General features: G+C 40.7%; 2 protein-coding genes across 3 annotated transcripts; one reads left to right on the forward strand and one right to left on the reverse strand.

The window, feature by feature from the left end:
• Window positions 1-1,813: 1,813 nt before the first annotated feature.
• On the forward strand, window positions 1,814-11,206 carry TMEM185A (transmembrane protein 185A). The gene is made up of 7 exons (XM_058814080.1): window positions 1,814-1,980; window positions 4,198-4,374; window positions 5,162-5,369; window positions 8,074-8,157; window positions 8,997-9,173; window positions 9,503-9,626; window positions 10,131-11,206. The coding sequence occupies exons 1-7, from the start codon at window positions 1,943-1,945 to the stop codon at window positions 10,373-10,375; spliced, it is 1,053 nt and encodes a 350-aa protein (XP_058670063.1). The 5' UTR covers window positions 1,814-1,942; the 3' UTR covers window positions 10,376-11,206.
• Window positions 11,207-12,707: 1,501 nt separating this feature from the next.
• LOC131564007 (protein EOLA1-like) lies at window positions 12,708-15,544 on the reverse strand. 2 transcript variants are annotated; one of them, XM_058814262.1, is made up of 3 exons: window positions 15,327-15,544; window positions 14,220-14,503; window positions 12,708-13,147 (listed from the first exon to the last, which is right to left on the reverse strand). In XM_058814262.1, the coding sequence occupies exons 2-3, from the start codon at window positions 14,470-14,472 to the stop codon at window positions 12,930-12,932; spliced, it is 471 nt and encodes a 156-aa protein (XP_058670245.1). In that variant the 5' UTR covers window positions 14,473-14,503; window positions 15,327-15,544; the 3' UTR covers window positions 12,708-12,929. The 2 variants fall into 2 exon arrangements, with proteins under 2 accessions (XP_058670245.1, XP_058670244.1); XM_058814261.1 differs by lacking the exon at window positions 15,327-15,544 and adding an exon at window positions 14,812-14,873.
• Window positions 15,545-21,623: the final 6,079 nt, after the last annotated feature.

Consider the following 21,623-nt stretch of genomic DNA (forward strand, 5'->3'; position numbering starts at 1 on the left):
TCAGCCAAACATTGTAACTGCAGAACAAATCTTTCTTGATTTACTTCTACAGAACTTCATGAATATTCTCAGAAATGCCAAGCTGCTTTATTAGCCTTCTGAATTATTAAAAGTTCTCAAGCTAATTCCTTGTTATTAATATTTTGACTTGTTTTATGATTGCATCTGGCTGCTTACAGGCCTTGTCTAGTAGCTTCTTTATGCATTGCAGTAGATGTATTTTACCTTGGACAAATACATCACACATAATTGTTCTCCCTTCCAAACCGATGAGGCTCAACTTTTTCAAAAGCATAATGAAAACCAAGGTTCTAGTTTCCAGTTGTTTAAGGCTGTTAATTCTTTGGTTCCTTACAAGCTTTTGTACTGTCCTGGCACATATCCTGTCAGGGTCCTTTCCATCTTTCTGGAGAGTGTCCAGCCTTCATCCTTTCCCCCACATTTTTCCATTATGTGTTCTTGCTTCTTTCTTATCCTGATTTCTCCCCAGGCTCCTCACACCCTCCCCACTGCCAGTCCTTGTCCTTGTCCTTGCTTTCCCATAGCCTTTGCCATGCGCTGGCTTCACAGGTGAATTTATTGTGTGCAAAGCTCCTGGTGTGGATGTCTGTCGGCTGTTTGTGCTCTTGCCACTGGAGTTACAGTTGGCTACAATCTGCCAGTGAATATCTGCAGAAGAATCATCACCATACTATTGATCTGTAGTAACGAATGAGTACTGTCACGGGCTATGAGCAGCTGTGGTGTTTAACAAACCACCCTGCATGCACACCTAACTTCTTTGGTAAAAATCACCAGTCCTGCTGGCAGGTGGTGGGAGGTTTGGATTATTTACTCAATTTCATCTTTCTGCAAAAACTAAAGCTTAAGATATGATTGTGGTGTTTTGTTTTGGTTTTCTGGCTTGTTTTTATTAGCTTTTCGCTTGCAATATAACGCTCAGGGAGGAGCTCTGGGGATTTTCACTTCAAAAATCTGCCACCAGATTATCTGCCCTAGCATGGAGTCATAGTGTAAACTATGTAGATCTGCTGTAGAATTTCATAAGTCTTGTTACAGTCAAACTGATTAGCATGAGTTAGATTAGCATCTATCTCCCAGAGAGCCATCCAGACTTTATTTAAAAGTGAAAAATCTCCTGTTTCTCAGGGTAATTTGTTCCAACAGCTAATTACGTTCACTTAAACAAATGGACAAACAAAAAAACCCCAAACAACAGAAAGCCCAGTTCTCTCCTTTCTGACCACAATTTGTTTCACTTTAATCCACCTTGATTCTCTTTATGCCTTTTCTTTGTCTCCAAGAAGGCACATACATAGTTTATTTGGGTTTTTTCAAATTTGTACTTGGAACATTTTTCAGTGAATACTGGATTATGACAAACGTTTTGTAGAGCTGTCCCTAAATGCCCAGGGATTTCATTGTCCCAGACACTGAAATGTCCCAGAATTACCCAGAGATTCTGAAATTGTCATCCAAATTCTGCTCAGTTTGGGGAAGAGAGGCTCCAGGGAGACCTTGGAGCACCTTCCAGGACCTAAGGGGCTCCGAGAGAACTGGAGAAGGGCTTGTACGAGGTCATGCAGCACCAGGACCCGCACGACTGACTTCACATTGGCAAAAACCCAATTTGGGAGAGAAATGAGGAAAAAATTCTTCGAGAGGGGGAAGCGCCGGGGTGGGACCGCCCCGCCCAGTTTAGCCCCGCCCATTTCACCATAGCTCCGCCCACTAACCACGCCCTCTGCCTTGGCCCCTCCCTGCCTAGGCCCTTCCCTGCCTGGCGCGCATGCGCAGCGCTCCTTGCGAAGCCCGGCAGTGTGGGCCGGCCCGGTTCCCGGCAGAGGCCGCGCGCATGCGCGGGGCGGCGGCGAGGCCCGGGCAGGCCAGGCCCTGGAGCGGTGGCGGGGCCGCGCCATGAGCGCCTGGTAGAGGGGCCGCGATGAACCTGCGCGGCTTCTTCCAGGACTTCAACCCCAGGTGAGTGCGGCACGGGCAGCGCTCGCCCGGCAGGGTTAGCCCGGGATCCGGCCGGGAGCAGCGCTGGGTGCGGGACCCGGCAGCTTTGGAGCGGAGCGCGGCCTCGGGTGGCCCTTCCGCACCGCGAGCTCGGGCGGCGTTTGGAACACGCCGTTCCCGGCTGGTTTCCTGCCCGGGATCACTGAATCAGCCAGGCTGGAAAAAATCTCCGAGATGATCGAATCCAACCTTCCCATCCCCCGGGAGGCGGTGCGGGCTCCCCGCGGCTCCTTCGCCGTCCGGGCTGGGAGGGCGAGCGCTGCACATCTGCTTTGCAGCCCCGCTTCCCCTCGTCTGCTTTGTTATTGTGTAACTCTCACATTGCTCCCAGCTCTTTCTGTGCTCCAGTGTTTACCGCGGTGCTCTGGCCCCGCACGCCCCAGCTCGGGCTGTGACCGAGCGGCGGAGGCTCCGTGTCCCAGGTGCGAGCACCGGGACAGGGGAGCGCTTCCTTCGGCTCCCTTAACATTAACAGCCCGGGGCTCTGCTGGTTCCCCAAGCAAGTACGGACATGTAACTTTTAAAGAAACCGAGAGAATTAGTTAAATTTTACCGGGTTTTAATTTTAAGACCACAGACTAAGGACCTGCAAGGTGGCTTGAGATGCTGAGAGTCCTGGAAGAACCTTGCACGTGGAAGAGGCTTTACATGATGCCCGTGAGAGCAAGCCGTGTTCAGTCAGTTGTTTGGACAAACAAAAGGGTAACCAAAGCTCCAGGAAGTGCATTGTAACAGAAGCTGAAACACACAATTGAAATATGTGTGGTCAGAGTTAGTGGAAAAGTAGGAACAGAAGTTCTAGACGCTTATAAAGTTTTGTTGCTTCAGAGCGGTGCTTGCAGCTTGTTTGGGTGCTGGGTGAATGAACAAGCCGAATGTTGGACTTTTGCAGGTGTCTTTATGTTTTGGTGTGCCTGGAACACCCGGGGAGCAGGGATGTTTCATTACCGTGTTTATTGAGGAGCCAGGGAACGTGCAAATGACACAAATATTGAATGTCAGAAAAGGATGACTAGCCGAAGAGCTGAGACATCTCTTAGTTGCTGTGAGGTGTGACCGGTTTATATCATCCTATCCTGGGATAGTTTCATCAAGCATGCAGGGAGATGCTGACACAATAAATCTTTTCTTCATTATTAAGGTGCAGATGAGACACTTGTTCTGAGTAGAAACAAAACAGCTTGATATCAAACATAGCAATTCTGATCTGATGAATGCTTTGTTATTTGATGTGAGTGAAGGTGGGTAGTTTGAGTTGTGCTGTTGGAGAAATTAAAGTATTCCTGATTGTTGCTGCATTATTCTGTTCCTTAGGTTATCCATGTTTTAAAACACAATTGCTTCACTGAAACAGTGTTGAAACCTATTTATGTGTTTTATAAAGCAGTCAGTGAGCTTTGGGTGGATGGGTGGGAGACTTTTCCCTTCCTGTCCTTTGAGGAAATTGCCTACAGTGTAATTGTTTTGTCTGATTTCTGTGGTACAAGCAGTTGCTGTGCCACTGTTCAAGTATACAGATATGTTTATTAATTCTTAAATTGACTCTGTTATAAACTGTACCAGTGTAGCTATTTTAAATTTGTAAATATCATCCTCGATGTTCCAGTGAGAAACTTCAGTGTACAATAGGTAACTTTGCTAAACATTTAACCTGTTGGGTTTTTCTTTCTAAAATACTGTTTTTTAATGGAATGTTACTATTAAGAAAAAAATTATCTGAAGTTGGCCCCAATTCATAATAACTTGGTGTGGATAAAATTTCATAAATTGTATAACTCAGTTTTGAATATCAAAAGCTACTTCATTTGATTTGTATGACAGAACACAATTTTTAAAAACATGTACAGCTAGTATATTTGTGTGCCTCTAATAACAGAGCTCCTGACTGGATCCTTGTGGAAGGGAACTATTTATCTCAGTCCATTCACTGAGATTGCTATGCAGAAATGCTTTTTCTGTGTTTCCTTGAAGCAATGGTTTTATAAATGAAATAGATGACATATGCTGTGTATCTGTGATGAAATATTTGATTCTTTGCAAAGAAGCTTGATACCTTTTCTATTAGGAAGCATCCCAGTGAAATTTCAGCTGTGACTGACTGGGTTGTCCTCTACAAAGTCAATGTGAAGTTGCCTGCCTTGATTCCTGACTGGGTTGTTTTCTTTGTTTGTTCAATAGCAAATTCCTTATTTATGCCTGCCTGCTGCTCTTCTCTGTGTTGCTCTCTCTGCGTCTGGATGACAAAATCCAGTGGAGTTACTGGGCTGTGTTTGCTCCAATATGGCTGTGGAAGCTGATGGTGATTGTGGGTGCCTCGGTGGGAACAGGAGTGTGGGCCCGGAACCCTCAGTACCGGTAAGTGAGCGGTGTTTGTTTGGCACAGCAGGGAATGTCCTGTCCTGGCAGTCTGGGACAGAGTAACTTTCACAGCCTTAAATACAGCAGTGTTGAGGTTTGTGGTAATTTGAGTAGATTGTGGATTTCAAGATTCCAGGGCAAAAGAAAAATGACCTTAAATGAAGTGCAATAAATGTCTTTTCTGTCTGTGGTGAATATTAAATGAAAAATCTTGGGGCACAGATTTCCTGATACACACACATTTTTGTGTTTTTCAGGTCTTGTTTGCCCCATCTAGAATTGGGTCTAGTGGCATAGGGAGAAGCTCTGTATGTTGTCATTTTACTTTTAGTACCAGAAAATATTTGTTCCAATATTCTGGCTTGGATAAATAAAGAAATTCTGGAGAAAGATGTTAATTCAATGAATGCTGGTGCAGAAATCAAACAGATAATTTTAAATTTAGCTTGTTTTCAAACAGCCTTTATGATAACTGACTGTTGATATACTAGCAAAGAAATCCTGTTTTATCTGCCCAGCTATGGAAGCCTTCAAAAATTTTCAAATTGTAAAAATCCCACTGCACCCTTTGAGTAAAATACTTCAAACATGGAGCTTTATGGGAAAGAAATCCTATTAGGTCATCAGCAGTGGAGTTTAATGGGTATAATGTATATGTTTATTAAAAACAAGTGCTTTTATATTTTTATCAAATTTATATCTGAAGCTGAAGGAAATGTTCTGGGTTGTTTGCAGGGTAATGTGCTTTCTTAGGCAAGTAAATTCTTCCTTATCCTCTTTTCAGAGCAGAAGGAGAAACCTGTGTGGAGTTCAAAGCAATGCTAATTGCAGTAGGCATCCACCTGCTCCTGCTGATGTTTGAAGTCCTGGTGTGTGACAGGATTGAAAGAGGAACCCATTTCTGGCTTCTGGTGTTCATGCCCCTGTTCTTTGTGTCTCCAGTCTCAGTTGCAGCTTGTGTGTGGGGATTCCGACACGACAGGTCCCTGGAGGTGAGGCTTCACTTCATGGCTCTGCAGGGCTTGGGATCAGTTCAGAATCCTGCAGTTTGTCTCTTAGGAAAGCACAGTTCAGAAGGCTACACCAGTCCAGTTAATTGCACTCACCTGTAAATGCACTCACCTGCAATGGGAGTGAAATCAGGCTCAAGAATAATAGAACTTTTTCTAGTATCTTCTAGTTTTTTCAACTACCAAATTGCAGCATGTTTTGAACCTGCTTTTTTATTATTTTGTGTTAAAATAAGTCACCAGGAACTCTGCAGTATAGATCAATACCAAACACTTACATGGAAACAATAGCAAAATTTCCACTGATTGCAAGCACTGTCTCTAGGCAGAATTGAATTTCCAGAGCCCCATGTAATCAGGGCTTAATGTCTTAATGTTATGAAAATGTCTTAATGTCACAGTCTATATGTTTAATCTTTAATTTGGGAATGTGAATGGTAGGCAGGAACATTAGGGTTTTATTTTCTGCTTCTGTCTTATCTCTAACTCCCTTTGGTTTTGGAAGAACCTTGGAAGGATTCTCAAGGTGCTCCTGCAATTGTGACATTTTGGTATAAATTTAGAATTCATACTGAATTTTTTTAAGGAGTTTTTCATTTTGCTATGTCCTCAAACTACCCTGTAACAATTTAAAATCTGATTTTTAGATGAGGCTCAGCTTTTTCAGGTATTTTAATTTCAAGGGGCTATTTCTCTAACATAAGCATAAGATGAGTTTTTCACTAGAGAGAAACATTTTTGGTAAGTGATTGTTATGTTGGCTGGTAAACTGATATCCTAAGTTCATTTTGCAACATTTGCCAATAGAAATTTATTTTGCAGGGTTCTCTTAATAGTTAAGCATTGCTAAAAGTAAAATTTCTGTGGAAGTGCTTGCCATCTACTGGATGATGCTTGATTGCCCATTGATTTACAGATAACTGCACAGCTGCTAAGTGCTGGCAGAAGAAAGTGGAATCCATAAAAGGCAACAGCTGTCTCAACCCATTTTTATTTCTTTTTTTACTCTTAGTCATCTTCACCTAGTGCTGTTCTACTTTCTCTTCTTTTTACTCTGTGAAGATTTCATTATTTCCCTTTCATTTGCTAGAAACATCAGGGTCTGCCTTTAATACAGGACATCAATTTTTGACTTGAGTAATCAAAGCAGTTGTTAATCTGGTAATATTTTCATAAGTATTTAATCTGAAATACATTATCTGCTCATTCCTGTTCTGCATCTGATTGGGTGATCAGTAAGTACATGCTGGGGTTTTTGTCTCTGTGTCATGGTGGGCTCAGAAAAAGCTTCCTTTTATGTGTTACACTATTTTATATTCAGTAAAGCACTATTTATTTAAAGCATGTTGAATTCATTAAATTGTGAGCCACTGCAAATATGTGTGCACTTGCCACATAGATCTCATATGTTAACTTGATTCTATAAACTATTTACAGCAATTGATCCTCTGATTTTTATCTTTTTCTCTCTTTGCTCTTGCAGCTTTCTGGTTGTTTGGTCTTATGCTTAAGGCGGGGGGTGTGTTGGTGGTTTATTCTTTTAAGAAAGCCAGTGGTACGCAATTATTTTAAGTGTACTTTTTCAATCTTTTTAAAGTAATTTATAGTTGAACAGTGGAGACTTTGTTGTGGTCCCTGAAGCTGGCAAGTACCTGCTGCCTGTTGGATTTTTGACTCCCTGAACTGTAACTTTCAAAGGCATTTATCCAGATCCCAATCTACACAATCATGTGTGTTAGTGAAAAGTAGCATGTAGTGTCTGCCTTCAGAGAAATCTTACATTTGAAAGAGGCCTTACATAACTGCATGTTTTTTATTAAAATGAGTAATGTTTCTAGCTTGCATTCAAAAGCTTCAATTAGACTTTTCAGATAATAATTCTGTGGTCTCTGAAAACCCTATCCATTGTAGGGCTGCCCATAAACTTTGGAAGCAGAATCTTGCCAAGTGTGATGGTGTTTCATTGTCTCACTTTGTTCAAGCTAGACACAGACTTTAAAAAAAAAAACAAAGTATAATGAAAGGCTGTTTCTCATAGTGGCAAGCAGAACTCATGAAAACCTTTCATTAACATTTTAATGGGAAGTATTGCTTTTCTCTATTGCCACAAAACCCATGTCTTCAATGTCATTTAAAATATCTCTCAATTATACAGTAAATTATTTGAATTTGGATGTCATATTCCAATATTCCATGTATTTCTTTTTTTTCCCTAGACAGAATTTTTAATTTTAATTAGACTTTTAATTTGGACTGTTGGTAGTTTTGCCCATTAGTGAAACTATGAAATATTCCAAAAGATTCATTTTACTAATTTTAAGTTGAAAGTCTTTTCACTACTTAATTTTATTCTAGCAGTATTTCTTGTATGAAAAGTACAGCTGTTTTCTGAGGCTTTGCTTTTTTCTTTGTGATTAGTTTGGCTTTTCTTATTTCTCTAATCACTCTAAGTGCCCCCCCCCCTTTTTTTTTAAGGAAGATCTTGAAAACATCAGACTCTACATTATTTGGTTGGGGTCACACCCACACAAATTTAGGGATGTTTAGTAATAGAAAATGTAAATACAAATGAGTTTTCATATTTCAGTGATAATGGGGTCAGAGAAGTGCTTTGACAGGTTCATTGGTTATCCTAGAGGTAAGTTTCTCATACTAAAAGTTAACCAATGTTTTTTTCTTTTTCTAGCTGGAAATCTTGTGTTCAGTCAATATTCTACAGTTCATATTTATTGCACTCAGACTAGATGAGATCATCAGATGGCCATGGCTTGTATGTAACCAGTGTTTTCTTTTTATCTTTGTTTAAATGCTGAACTTCATAAAGATATTTATTCTAGGGAACAGTTAATACGTGGTCAGTCCATGATCCCATTTTTGCTCACTTAGCAATCCTTCACTGAAGGTCTGGCACACCATTCAGTGGTCATGGCAATCAGGGGCTGTTCTTTGGGCACATCATCCTCTGAGGGAGAGGAATGTGCCATCAGCTGCAGTTCATCTCTGAGCAGCAGTTGAAAGAGAAATCCTCACCCAAAGTTCCCAATGGGAACATTAAACAAGCCATGAAAATGATTGGTGAGTTAGAGAATTGGTAAATAACTACTTCTATTTGTTGTGTTACCATGAATGTAAATCCACTTACTGTGCAAGTAGTCTTTGTCAGAACTGCTGAGATGTCCTGTCCCAAGTGCCTTTAGAACAAAAGTGCTGTTTCTGTGTCTGGGTTTCTGCCATAAAACTGACAATCTTTCTATTGTAAAAAAAAAAAAACTTGAGAAAGGATTGAAACTCTTTAAAGTAAGGTATCCAGTGTGGAAGTACTTACTAAAAATCAAGTACAGTTTGAGCCCACACAAAATCACAGAAGTTTACTCAAGTTGATCTACATTGCCTTAATTTTAAATTGTTTCATCTTGATGGGGTTTAGAAAGCTGAGAACCCCTGCCCTGAACTGATTATGTCTTGAAACAACACACATGAGCTTGATGTCCTTCTGTTAGACATTATATTAGTTAAAGACTTCATTTTCTTGTTTAGGCTTAATATGTAGGCTCACTTTATTAAAAAAAATCCTACAGCTGAAACAAATCAAATGTGTCCTTCTTTCAGGTTGTCTGTGTCCCTCTGTGGATCTTGATGTCCTTCCTGTGCCTGGTGGTGCTCTACTACATCGTGTGGTCTGTGCTGTTCCTGCGCTCCATGGACGTGATCGCTGAGCAGAGGAGGACACACATAACCATGGCTGTCAGCTGGATGACAATTGTAGTTCCACTGCTCACATTTGAGGTAGAAAAGGCCATAATGAGTTTGATGTGTCTTGTTCTTTTTTCAGTAAGAAATGAATTACGATTTTTGAAGTTACTGAAATTAGAATGCTGCTCTTTGTTTTGGAATAAAATATTAACAGGAAAGATGAAACACAAACAAGAATTCTATGTTCCTTTAATGTTTCTTGAGTAAAACTTGCATCACATTGGAACTATAACTACATGCTTCTGTGAAGGCCACTTTTTCTCACTGATGTGTGAAGTTTAAGATTTCAGATCAGCATATGCTTTAAGCAGTTTGAAAGTGAGTATTGCAATTAAACTGACGTATAATTTTTTTCCATTTAGATCTTGCTAGTACACAGACTGGATGGGCATAATTCTTTTTCTTTCATACCCATATTTGTTCCTCTCTGGCTTTCACTGATAACATTAATGGCAACAACATTTGGACAAAAAGGAGGCAATCACTGTAAGTATTTCAGAATCCTGGAAACAGATTAAAAATCAATGTATTTTATTAAGATTTGTATTTTCAGAAAGGACTTTTCTGTGTAGTACTATTATTTTCAGGCAGTTGTAATAAGGTTTCAGTGCTTACAGGGTCCTCCCCTGTGGCACTGTTTACTTTGGTTGAGGTGCAAAGTCTTTGTGTTTCTTCTCTATACTGATGTGACCCAACACTGTGTGATGTGTGAAAGGAAATGGATTCTTGCTGGGGTGGTGTAGCTGTAATTTATGCAGATAGATATACACACAGGCATGCATGTGCAGACATGGAACTGTGCAAATGCTTGTCCAGACTGTCTGTGTGTGTATAACCTGAATTGTAATGTTATGATAGGCATAAGGAACACTGAGAAGCAGCATTAACAAATCTTATTTATATGCAAAAAATCAAGAGACCTTCAGTAGTCTGTCTACTTAATTGTGTGTTCATTCTGTTAATAATGTAAAATGATTTTGTTTCTTTTAGGGTGGTTTGGAATTCGCAAAGACTTTTGCCAGTTCCTGCTTGAAATTTTCCCATTCTTGCGAGAATATGGAAATATCTCTTATGATCTTCATCATGAAGATAACGAGGAGACAGAAGAAACACCGCTGCCTGAACCACCAAAAATTGCACCAATGTTCCGAAAAAAGACTGGAGTGGTCATTACCCAGAGTCCTGGAAAATATGTGATTCCACCTCCCAAGTTAAACATTGATATGCCAGATTAAGATGACAGTAGCATATTAAACTTGAACTGGTCATCAGCAGACAGATGTATTTCATCTCATGCCTTGTCCCAATTCCTTTAAAATAGGTATTGCTGAATCAGTGGCTTGGATTACACAAATCAGAAATGTTGAAGATAATCTGAGTGCTTTTCCAGAAGTATGTGGTTGTCTAATTTGTGAACCTTCCTAACAGGTTGGTTGCACGTTTGCCTGTATAGTATTTATATGAACATTTTTAGCAGTGTAATATATTGTTTAAAAGTCCTGTTGTGTACAGTATAAGTATTATCTAAAAGTATTTTTTTAAAAACCCTGTATGAAATGCCTATGCTATTCCAGGTGTCTTTTAGGTCCTAAATATACACTTGTTTTCATGTCTCTTTTAAATGCTTTGGCATGCCTTAGCATAGTACCTCTTCTTTCTCTGTTCAGCTGCAATCATCACAGAGGCACAAAAGTGTTGCACTTCCGAGGCAACACTGGAAACCTTTTTTTGGGAGGGGAAGTAGAATGTATGGTGACTTACATGATACTTTTGAGTTAGCTGTGTAAATATTCATGTAAGTATTTCAACTTTTGTGCTGGCTTGGGAGTTACATGTTGTTTTTGTTGCTTTTCCAGTTTCATGTTTTGGTTCTTCTTGAGCAGCATGTACCATTCTCCCATTAGACTGGCTGTTTAATAAGCTGTTTCTCACATTGTGTGGTCTGTGCCAGAAACATTTGTGGTAGTTTTCACAGCTGTTGGTTAGCTGGTATAAATATCATAGCTTGGTCTTTGTTACCAGCTTTGTGTTGGTTACTGTAAATGATTAAACTTTTCAAGATAGGATCTTGTTGGTGTTGGCATAGCATTTTCTTGTCTGAAGAAAGACCTGCTTTGACAGTGTGCCTTGGATTTACAGGTGCTTTGGAGAAATGGAGTCTACAAAATGTGTAGTCCTGTAGTTTATAAAACCAGATGTCTCATATTCCCAAAACCTTGTAGCTGCTCTCTGTTTGGGTAACCCACGTTTAGATAGTTCAAATACCACAGGTCTTATTTTTTCAATGTTAGATGGCAGGAAGAGCAAGGAGTGTGTGGACATTTCTGCATGTGTTCAAGGTGTATGCCTGTAAAACCTGGATGCAGCACTTCCATTTCAGATGCTCCAGAGCTTTGCTTTCTTGGCTGGACCAGCTACTGCCTGAAACCCAACCCAGCACTGTCCCATCCCACAGCTGAAATTTTGCTGCAGTTTTATTATATATATATATATATATATAATTTATATATATATATATATATATAATTTATATATATTTTATTATATTCTGGTTCAACAAATCAAGCATCAGTGGGATTGTCACTGGACATCAATTTGCCTGCACTGCCATGGAGAAGAAAACCAGAGGCTGAGCTTGCATGAGAAACCACGTCCCAGGAGGAGAGCAGTCCATGCACAGCAGGGGCAAGGGAGAAGAGGCACAGCTCTGCACTGGGAAGGTCTCAGCTGCCAAGCACAGAGCCAAGGCAGCCCCTCAGGCAGTGCTGCCCACAGAGCTCCATCTGCTGCTGCTCAAACAGGGGAGCTCCAGCCTCTGCAGCTCCCCTTCAGCTGAGGCACAGCAGGGCCTGGATGGGGCCAGGAACTGCTCAGGGACCTTCACCCAGCCCTGCCCTGCAGTCACTTCCCAGCCCTGGGAAGCTCAGTCTGTCTCCAGGTCACAGCCCAGCTCCACGTGGGGTTCAGAGCTGGAGCTGCAGGCACTGGCCCAGGGCCACAGCTCTGGCACAAGTGCTGTAGTCTAAGGGAACAGGTTCCCAAGTGCTCCAGTAAAGTGTCTGAATACTGAGACTCTGCCACTTGTGTCCTGTTCTAGGTGTGGCCTTGCTCCAGAAAATCAAAAGGGTTTTCACTGTAATGTAGGGTGTGAATTTTGAAAAACTCTTGAGAGTGCCAAAGCTTAGTGGCTATTATTTAGAATTCTTCACACTAGTTTTAAATTCAGTATTATATTTTCAAAGACAACTAGTATTTTTCATCTTAAATAAGAGGAAAAAAATTAATATTTGCTCAATTTTGTACAAGGCACCTTCTCAAACTGGCCTTTCTGCAATGTCTGTCAGGTCACAGAGCTGTATTCATCATATGCACATCTTGTGTGCCTGAAATGTGAATGAAAAGAATCTATCCTTAAGGCAGGACAAGGAGTGGTCTGGGATGTCCTATAAATTGTGGCAGCCTGCTTTTAAGCACCATTTTCCTATAATCAGACGCAGGTATCAAAAAATAATTTTAATTTACATTTAAATTGGCACAGTGCATAACTGTACATTTTAAAATGGCATTTACTTAGTTTTTTATACAGAAAGTCTAGAAAAACAATTTCATGTAATAGTCATAAAGACACATCTTGTTTGTTTTGCCTCAAAAAGCAGTTCTTCAAATGTATTTGCCATTTCAAATAGTTTTGGAATAGAATCCTAGTCAAAATGCTGATGTAATTCACAAGTCAGCATCTTAAATACAGGTCTGCATTTAGGCAGGAAAAATAATAGTAAGGGGCAACAGTTACAATTCTGAAGGGATCAGTTCTTCGGGGATGTCCACCTGCCACACCCCTGTTCTCCCTCTGGCAGGAATTGGTTCCAGGAGCCATCTGGGATTTGAAACAACAGTCAAGTATTTCTGTTCTAGATTACTGAGGACAGCTTTGTTTTCCAGCTCCAGAATCTCTTCAGGAGGCAGGTTTTCTGGATATCGAGATGTCTCTCCAACATCAATTAATCCTGTATATGACAATTAAAACACAAAATTAGTTGACAGTTTGATCTCCTAGAGAAAAGTTTTCCACAGGTAGCCCTCCCTGAGGCCACAGAACAGCCAGTTTGTTACCTGAAGGGCACAGTCAGAGGGAGGCACACCTCCCACCTGTGCTGTCTGCTGCAAAAGTCCATGTGACAACTCAGATGGATGAGGAAAAGGAGGAGGGAACAGTTAAAATCACCACAACCCAGTGCAGCAGAACTCCTTGAAAAGCAGCCTGCATCTAAGGAGACACAGCTGCTACCAAAACTCCTGAGCTACATTTGGCCTTGGACCAGCTTCAGTAAAGCATAAAACTCTCTCTGCTCCTCTCAAGCCACTATTAACATTTTTAAATCATTGAACTATTTTGAAATTCCTACCTACACCACAATTAAGCACGCAATTTATGTTAAGGTTGCAAACCTACATGTTACGTAGGACCTACAGTTTTCAGCATTGCAAAACCACAACATTCAGTGCATGTGATAGAATTAATTTGTTGTGCAGGAATAGCTAAAAGTATTCAAATGACAGTGAAAGATGGTGTAACAGATACCTACAACAAAATAGTACAAAATGAGCACTAAAAACTCTTTAAGTGTACAGTGCACATCTGCTGTATGTCAGCACAATTTATGCACTGAAACATCACTGCCTCTTCACTGTGTTACAGAAACAAACTTCTTCATCAGCCAAATACCAAAAGCAACACAGGGGGCTTGTAAAACTGAAAAAGGATTTATTTATGTAATTATTTCTATATACTTTAAAATGGCATGCACAGTGCTGCAACATCATGAATTCGCTTGACCACGAGTACTGCACAACGGTTCAGCAAGAGTTCCTAAGCTCAACATGCAAGGTGTGAAACTGACACGTATTGTGCTGAAACATACAGAATTGAAATAGACCCCCCCATCACAACTCATGCTCCACTCCTTCAAAGTGTTAAAAAGTATCATAATGAGTGCAAACACATAGAGCAGACGTATATTTCAGTGACTGTTAAGGGACTGAAAGTTTGTTTACAAAATACAACCTGAAGATACTTACCTGCAATAACTCCTCTGCCAAATTTTTCCCCTTCATCCAACAAATCCTGCAGTTGTTTTGGTGTCATGTCGAGCCTATTCAAAAGAATTTCTCTCCATGTTTCATCTTCCCAGTCCTTAACAGCTATATGAATAGCAATGGTGCAGTTCTTGTAGCCTGCTAGCAAAGGACGCCAGCGGGTCTCTACTGTTTTGACTTGGTTTAGAAGCAACCCTGCGTAGGGCTGTCGGAAGGAAAGGCAACCGAACTTCATCGTGCTCCTCGCATTAGAGGCCGCTTATTTCCTGTAAACACAGAGGCCCGGGGATCAGTCTCCAGCAGCGGCCGATGCCCGTGACAAGCTGGCGGCCCTGCAGCCGCGGAGCTGCGCGGAGGGAGCAGCGCGGCCTCCCCGGGGCGGCTCCCGCTCCGGGCTCGGGCCGGGCCGCCCGAACAGCCGCCCCCGCGGCCGGGCACAGCCCCGGTGCTGGCCGCCGCCTCACGGCCGCAGCCGCTTCCCCACAGCTCGGCCCGGCCCGGGCGCCCTGCGCTGGCTCCCGCGGGCAGCGCTCCGTCGCCGCGCGGCCATGGAGGCCCCGGGGCCGCCGCCTACCTGCGCCGCGGGCCCCGCCGCTCCGCCGGCCCGCCCGCACGGTGGGTGCCGGGAGCGGGGCGGGGCGGGCCGGGAGGCGGTGGCCCCGCGGGCCGGGGCGGGCTGCGCTGAAAGGATCGCGGCCGCGCTGTCCCTGCGGCTTTTCGGCCGTCCCGGGAGGAGGGATGGGGTTAGGGCCTGCTCCCCGGCGATCCGGAGCGGCGGGGCCCGGTGGTGGGTGCTGAGGGGAGGCGGCAGCTCCGTGTGCCCTGCCCGGGGCTCTCCGGTGCCCGGTGCGGCGCTGCCGGGCTCGGGGATGCGCTCGGTGCCCTCCTGGGCCGGAGCACCGCGGGGAGCCCGTGCGGCTCTGCAGCCCGGCCGTGCGGGACTCCCGCAGCTCTGGTCATAACTAAAATAATTCAGCATGTGAAAATTGAGTGTCTCTCACCTCCCCGCTCTCTCTGCGCACTGGTTTGTTTGGGACAGAATTTCCCAAAGTGCCCTCATCCAGCCCTGCTCTCTGTGGACAGCCTTACCTGTACTCTGGTGCGTTCGATGGCGTTTTGCATCAAGGCTTTGCCCTTCTAATACCGGCGTTTTAAACAACGCAGTTATTGTTTGACAACAGGTTTTGCCTGTGCTGGTCCCGCTGTGAGCCCTGGCAACAGGAAACAGTGTGGAGATCTAGTAAGCGCAGTAAAATTCAGAGACCTTACAGGAAAAGAGAATTTGGAGGAGGAGAGGGTTAGAATAGTATAGCCCTGATAGATGTGTTCAGTTTTAATGGGCAGCCTATATATATAGGCTGAAAAACCCAGTGAACACGTGTTTTTACATGGTAGTTTCCAAGGTATACAAATCAAAGTGACCTCATTAAAGCAGACAGTGACACTAAAGATGGCTAGTGCTGCAACAAATTGAAGAGTTGAGTCCTGCCTGAATTTCTTCAGGTGCGGAAGAGAAAAAACTGCAGATGTCCAAATAAAAACCACGGAGATTAATCTGTCCTGTAAAGCCATAACTTTCAGCTGAGGGCAGTAAATACAAAAGTGTTTGGGGAGCTTTTGCCATGCATACAGCATTTGAGAGAAAGAAAGAGACGAGAGAATGTTGACCAAAGGGAGTGAGTTAGGGGAGACAGACAAGAGGAAAAATAAAAGTGTTAGAGAAGGAAAAGAAAAAATGGTAGTATTTACAAAGGGGAAAAGTAATGATGACCTTTCTTTTGTCTTTTACTATGTTAAAACACATTTTTTAAGCATGAGAAATCTCAAAGCTACTTTAACTATTCCAGCAACTCACAGGTGGAAAGAGTAAAGTGATCTGCTGGAATTACATTGAGAGAGATGGGTGGATCCCATGCTTAGAAGGGCGGAGGAACTTCATAGAGCAGAAGGTAGGACTAATAATGGGGTTTTTTTTGTTCAAGTCTTTGACTTTGTGAAAAATGGATATTTATTGGGAAAGCCTTACAAGTAACCTCAGTATTCTGTAGCTGCAGGGTTAAGTGTTTCTTTTCTGATGATAACTTTCATGAGAGCCAGTTCTGACATATGCTTTAAATATACCTTCAGTGAATTTTGTGTATTTTGAAGTATTTTATGGCTGATAGAATTTAACTGTTTAGACTCAGTTTTACTTATTACCGTTTTCTGAAATTTCTGCTTCGTTATCCCATTATCCCCTGAATATTTCCAATATCTTGTTCAAAATGTTCCATATAGAGTCATTCCTTTATATAAAATCATAATAAGAAGAGAAATTAATAGATGATGTGAATTTAAGTCCACTTTAGTTTTTACAGGGTTATTACTTTAAATGCTTTTTTTGCTTTAAGCTGTTTCCATTTTACTAGATGTGCATGGTTAGTACAAGAACCTGTTGAATCTGTTTAGAGTTGTAAGTGAGTAATGAGCTTTCAGGGGGTTTTGGTATTTGCTTTTGGTATTTTTCCACTGTATAATTGTACTTTATGTAGGGGTTATTTCCTTTGGAGAAAATATAGGCCAGAATGTTCTCATGTTGTGTAAGCAGCTTTGTTTTCATTTATGTACATTATGGCATGATTTTGTATCATGTGTTCCATCACATAAATAAAATAGATCTTTTTTTTCCTTGATCTAAAGAAAAATCTCCAGGGTACTTAAAATCTCAAGTATAACAACTCTAAATAAAATATAAATAGCAGAAGGTATGTGAGCTACTACCAAAGGTGAATTAATATGTTGAAAATCTCCTCTCACAAAATAGTGTTACTTGGTTTGTAGAAACCTTGTCCCATATATTGGGACACTCATCAGAAGATGTAACAATTTCTACCAACATTTAAATAAAATTATGTAATTAGCAGTCCTTGTGTATTGTTCAGCCTTTTGTGTGATGAGTGGTAAAGGGACTCTAGCAGGTTTTCTCAGGATTGAAGATAATCGTTCAAAGCATACATTCAAAGATAATGTACAAAGTGAATATGAAAAAAAAATTCATTCTGATCTTAGCAGATGATCAGCTTATGCTCAGCATGTTAGATGCACTTTTTTGTTTTCTGGTCACTGTGGCTCTCACTTGCTAACACCAATCCCAAATTATAATACCTCACATACAATCTCACCAACAGGAAATTATGCCACTTGTGTCTGTGCTTCCATAACCTCTTACTTCATCTCAGTGCCTCTATACTAGCTTTTCTTAGGGTGTCCCTAAATTTAATTTTGATAGAACAAAACCTATGTAATTCCCATTACAGAATGTGTTACTGCATTCTGTGGAGCTAAAACAATGCTTGGTACATCATTTGTAAGGACTCAGCCCTGATCTCATCTAGATAGGCAAGCGTTGCTGTGCTCCTTGTCACATTCACTTAGCAGCTGATTTTACAGGGTTCAGTACCCAGCAATAGGGGCTGGGATATCTTGTGTCAAAATCAGGTCAAGGGACTTGATCAGCTACAGTTCATTTCCAAAGTGGGGACTGATGTGGGGCAGTATGTTCCAGGAAACTGAGGGTCAAAACTGAAATTTCAGCTGTTAATAACGCATGAAATACAATTCAATACAATTATTTGTATTGAATGGTCACTATTTTAATAGCTGACATTCATGAGACTCTGTACTGTGTTGACATTTGAACATACACTGCATTTTAGAACATCAGACAATATGAAATGTGATGCTGCAGCTGTATTCTTTTGGCAGTAATTCCATCATAAGGAGTTCTACCAGCCTTCTACATTTTGCCCCCTTTGCCTTCATTTTACTCAGTCTCTGATTCTAACATTATAGTTAAAACAATACCAATATTTTGCCATGCTGTTTTGTATTTCTTTGTACTTATCATAAAAAATTATGACTATCTTGAGCTTGGCTCAGTAAACGTGTCTCCAGTTTCTTTAGATGATTCTCTTTATTACCAGATTTGTTGCAGTACTGTGTTTTCTCTTATTTTTTTACACACATCTTGCCCCCCACACCCTACAAGTAGAGCATATTTCTGGTTTGTAACACATCCCTGACATCACTAGCCTTGTCAAAAATTTGGGAATTATAAATAGTCATAATCATAGATTGTTGGTGACTTACAGCAGTTTTCTTGAGTCTGAGAAATATTTTAAACAGATATAGACAACAGGCCAGAGCATTAAGTATTCTTCTCAGTACTCTACAATGTGCTAGATGCCCCTAGGCCCCCACTGCCCCCCACTTGTGCAGTGTCCTGCCCTGCCCCTTTTCCAATAGATCTTGCTGCTCAGTTTTCCACGTGTTTGCACTGGGCACCAGTTGTGTGAGCATGAGACAGCCAGGTCTGCTGGGCACTTTCATCTGCTAAGTGATTCATTTCTAAACTTGCAGATGGCTAATATTTAGAAACCATCCAGGTTCTTCTGCTTTTCTGAAGGTTAAAAGAAGGTTGCAGCTATAGGCTGAGCCCCAAGATAGCTGATTTAGAAACACCTTGTGTAGCTCTCCATAGCAATCTTTTTTGATTGAGATACGTGGCTTCACACTGAGGTAATCTGCAGGGGAAGGAGAGCTTGCAGTAATGAGCTCTCCTTCCCCTGCTGATTATTATGTCCAATCCACAGGCAACTCTGCTGTATGTGGCTGCATAAAACATTTTAAAAGATAAGACTGATCAACACCTTTTTATGGCCATAAGCCCTCAACCAGGGTTCATGCCCTCTGAAATGCTGAAAACTTTTTTAAAATTGAATTGCACTCCTGCTATAAAGGGAGTAGGTATCTTTAATTCTCTAATTGATGCTGTCTGTCTAGCTTTATAATTATTTGGGGTTTTAATCTGTTTTCAGATGCAAGGTGTTACTGCAAATTTTAAAAAATCCTAAGGAGCTATTTCTAATAGATAAGTAATAGAATGTTTGCACTACTAAACTAAAATATTAATGACTCCCTTTGTTTCCTTTGTAAAATGTACTTTATATATACAGTTAAAATGCTTGGGAGTTCTTCCATAAATTCTGCTATGTTTGGCTAAGTACCTTTTAGTTTCATCTAATCAGGAGACACTTTAAGAAAGAAGAGAAACTGAATTGCCTCACCATTTTGAATTAACCACAAAAGATACTCCTGACAAGATCTGTAAGAAAAAGAATTCATATGCAAAAGCAATTGACTGGTTCTGTATGTTCTTTTATGACTAAAACTTTACTTTTTGACTATTGATAAAACACTAATCAAAATGGAAAATGCAGTTTTCCTCTGAATTATCTTCCTCTCTGAGCTGTCTTCCCTGAGAGAAGTGCATCCACATCAGGGGTCAGTTTAGTTCTGTTTCTTCTTGTCTTTTTGGTGAGAAAGTTTTTTTACTTGTGCTTTGAGGACTTTTGAGGTAATTTTTGTTTGGTTGATGTGGAATATTAGTGTCTGTATAGTCTGTTTTAGAGCAGGTTCTAATAAATGATTAGTTATATTACTGGAAAGAAAATGATGAAAGAATTCAGGGAAGATATTGCTCCTAGCTGATACAGGTTGTTTTTCTGTTCTTTTTGTCTAAAAATATTTGCAATAAAGGGGAAACTTAAAATATGCATATAGATGTCTGTATAGAGTTGCTGTGCATGTTTATGATTGTGATGATTCAAAAAAATGTATGAAAGTCACTTATAGAACTGTTTGGTTTGATATGTGAGGATTAAAACTGGTTCTAGCATTCTAAAATTTAGCCTGTGAAAAATTGAACATGTTTAATTTATATGTTCATTAATGAGGATCCAGATGTAAGTCTGTGAAATTAGTAAGTTGGTCATATACAGAACTCAGAATCAACAAGTCTCCTGCTATGAGTCTGGTCAGAAGGTGTTGCCTCCTCTGGAAGTGTCTTTACTTTCTTGTTAACATCAACATACATGAGGGATGGATCTATATAAGTAAATTTGCAATAATAATCCTCTGTGGCATTTAAACATCTGGCATGCAAATTTAAAGTGTACACAGAAATTACTAGAGTTAAAACTAAATGCTGTTAAATCTGTGCAAAGCCTGAAAAGAACAGTTCTGGATATAAATATTTAAACTTTCTTGAAGTCTGATGTATCAGTTTTGGCAGTGCTGAAAACAGTAGAGCCTTCAGTGTTGTTACTGCCTGTGAAAATGGCACAGGGCAAGTGCAGTGTAATAAAGTCTTGCAACTTTAGATTCCCACATATAAATTATTTCTATGCTGAGTGCTTAAAATCTAAAGTCATGACAGTTTTTAACCTCAGGAACTATGGAATCATGTTGATGAGAAAGAGCAGGACTGTGAAGCCACTACAGTATTTACTAATTTATTGTCTATGACATATTGTATCACTGTTTAAAATGGTTGTACAATACATCACAAGCCACCAGAAACATCATCACCCATACTGTGTGTTCTGCATAAAGAAACTGGACATCTGAAGGAACTTGTTGCTGTAGTTCTGTTTTATTTATGTTGTTAAATGCCTGCTTCCATTTTAGTAAGATAGCAGTTATTTTAGCTAATTTGGGTTCTTTTAGTTTTAATGGCCAGTTATCACAGACAGGTAGTAATTTCCTCTGCAGCTTCAGAAAGCAGAGAATAAAGAAACAGCTGATGAATACTGAGGTTTTTTCACAGAGTGGATGCTTCCCCACTCCAAACTGTAATTCTGCAGCACATCAATTTTTAGCCAATATGTAAAAGCAACAAGTGATTGATTCATCCATATATTTTTTATTCCTGTTAATTATGAATGTAGCTGTTTGTTTTTAAACATTACTCTTTGTAAGTAAAATCATTAATTAGTAATCTTCAGCTTGTTAATAATGAGCCCTGAATTTGCATTTTTTTTTCAGAATCACAGGGAAAATGTTTTTATCACTGTATGCAAATATTTATGTACCTCTATTGGAATGTTGTCCTTAACTCAGCACACTATGTTATTAAAAGTGAAAGATGTAGTGAGATGGGAGAAAACTTAACATGCTTTTCTGAATGTGCTTTTTTTTGTTTCCCCACCCATTCCTGTATTTCCTGTATTAAGCAGATTTAATTTGGAGAATTTGTGGGAGGAAGGTGTAATGAATAATTTTTTTGGAGATACATGAAGAATGTTGACAGGTTTGAAATAAAGTATGCTAGTTTCCTACTGAGATTCATACTTCTACTATGTGATCTCCTGTGTTATCTGTAGAGAATGTCTTAGTACATCAGAGAAACAAAAAGATCTTCAGCAGATTGATTGAACTCATAATCTAGATGAAGAATCATAGCACCGGCACTTCTGCTGCATTGTTGTCACTGAATAATAAATCATTGCTGTAGCTGCACAGCAGGGTATTGGCAATGCTGATGGTGGCAGTCTAGACCTGAGCTGA

The sequence above is a fragment of the Ammospiza caudacuta genome, chromosome 14, assembly GCF_027887145.1.
Source record: "Ammospiza caudacuta isolate bAmmCau1 chromosome 14, bAmmCau1.pri, whole genome shotgun sequence".
In the NCBI taxonomy this organism is placed as follows: Eukaryota; Metazoa; Chordata; class Aves; order Passeriformes; family Passerellidae; genus Ammospiza; species Ammospiza caudacuta.

Excerpts from the sequence above, each read along its gene's own strand:
- TMEM185A (XM_058814080.1), top strand. The coding sequence starts at position 1,943 with ATGAACCTGCGCGGCTTCTTCCAGGACTTCAACCCCAG. Across the intron at positions 4,375-5,161 it reads GCCCGGAACCCTCAGTACCG|AGCAGAAGGAGAAACCTGTG; the intron begins GTAAGTGAGCGG and ends TCCTCTTTTCAG. Across the intron at positions 9,174-9,502 it reads TTCCACTGCTCACATTTGAG|ATCTTGCTAGTACACAGACT; the intron begins GTAGAAAAGGCC and ends TTTTCCATTTAG.
- LOC131564007 (XM_058814262.1), bottom strand. The coding sequence starts at position 14,472 with ATGAAGTTCGGTTGCCTTTCCTTCCGACAGCCCTACGCAGGGTTGCTT. Across the intron at positions 13,148-14,219 it reads TGGCAGAGGAGTTATTGCAG|GATTAATTGATGTTGGAGAG; the intron begins GTAAGTATCTTC and ends TGTCATATACAG.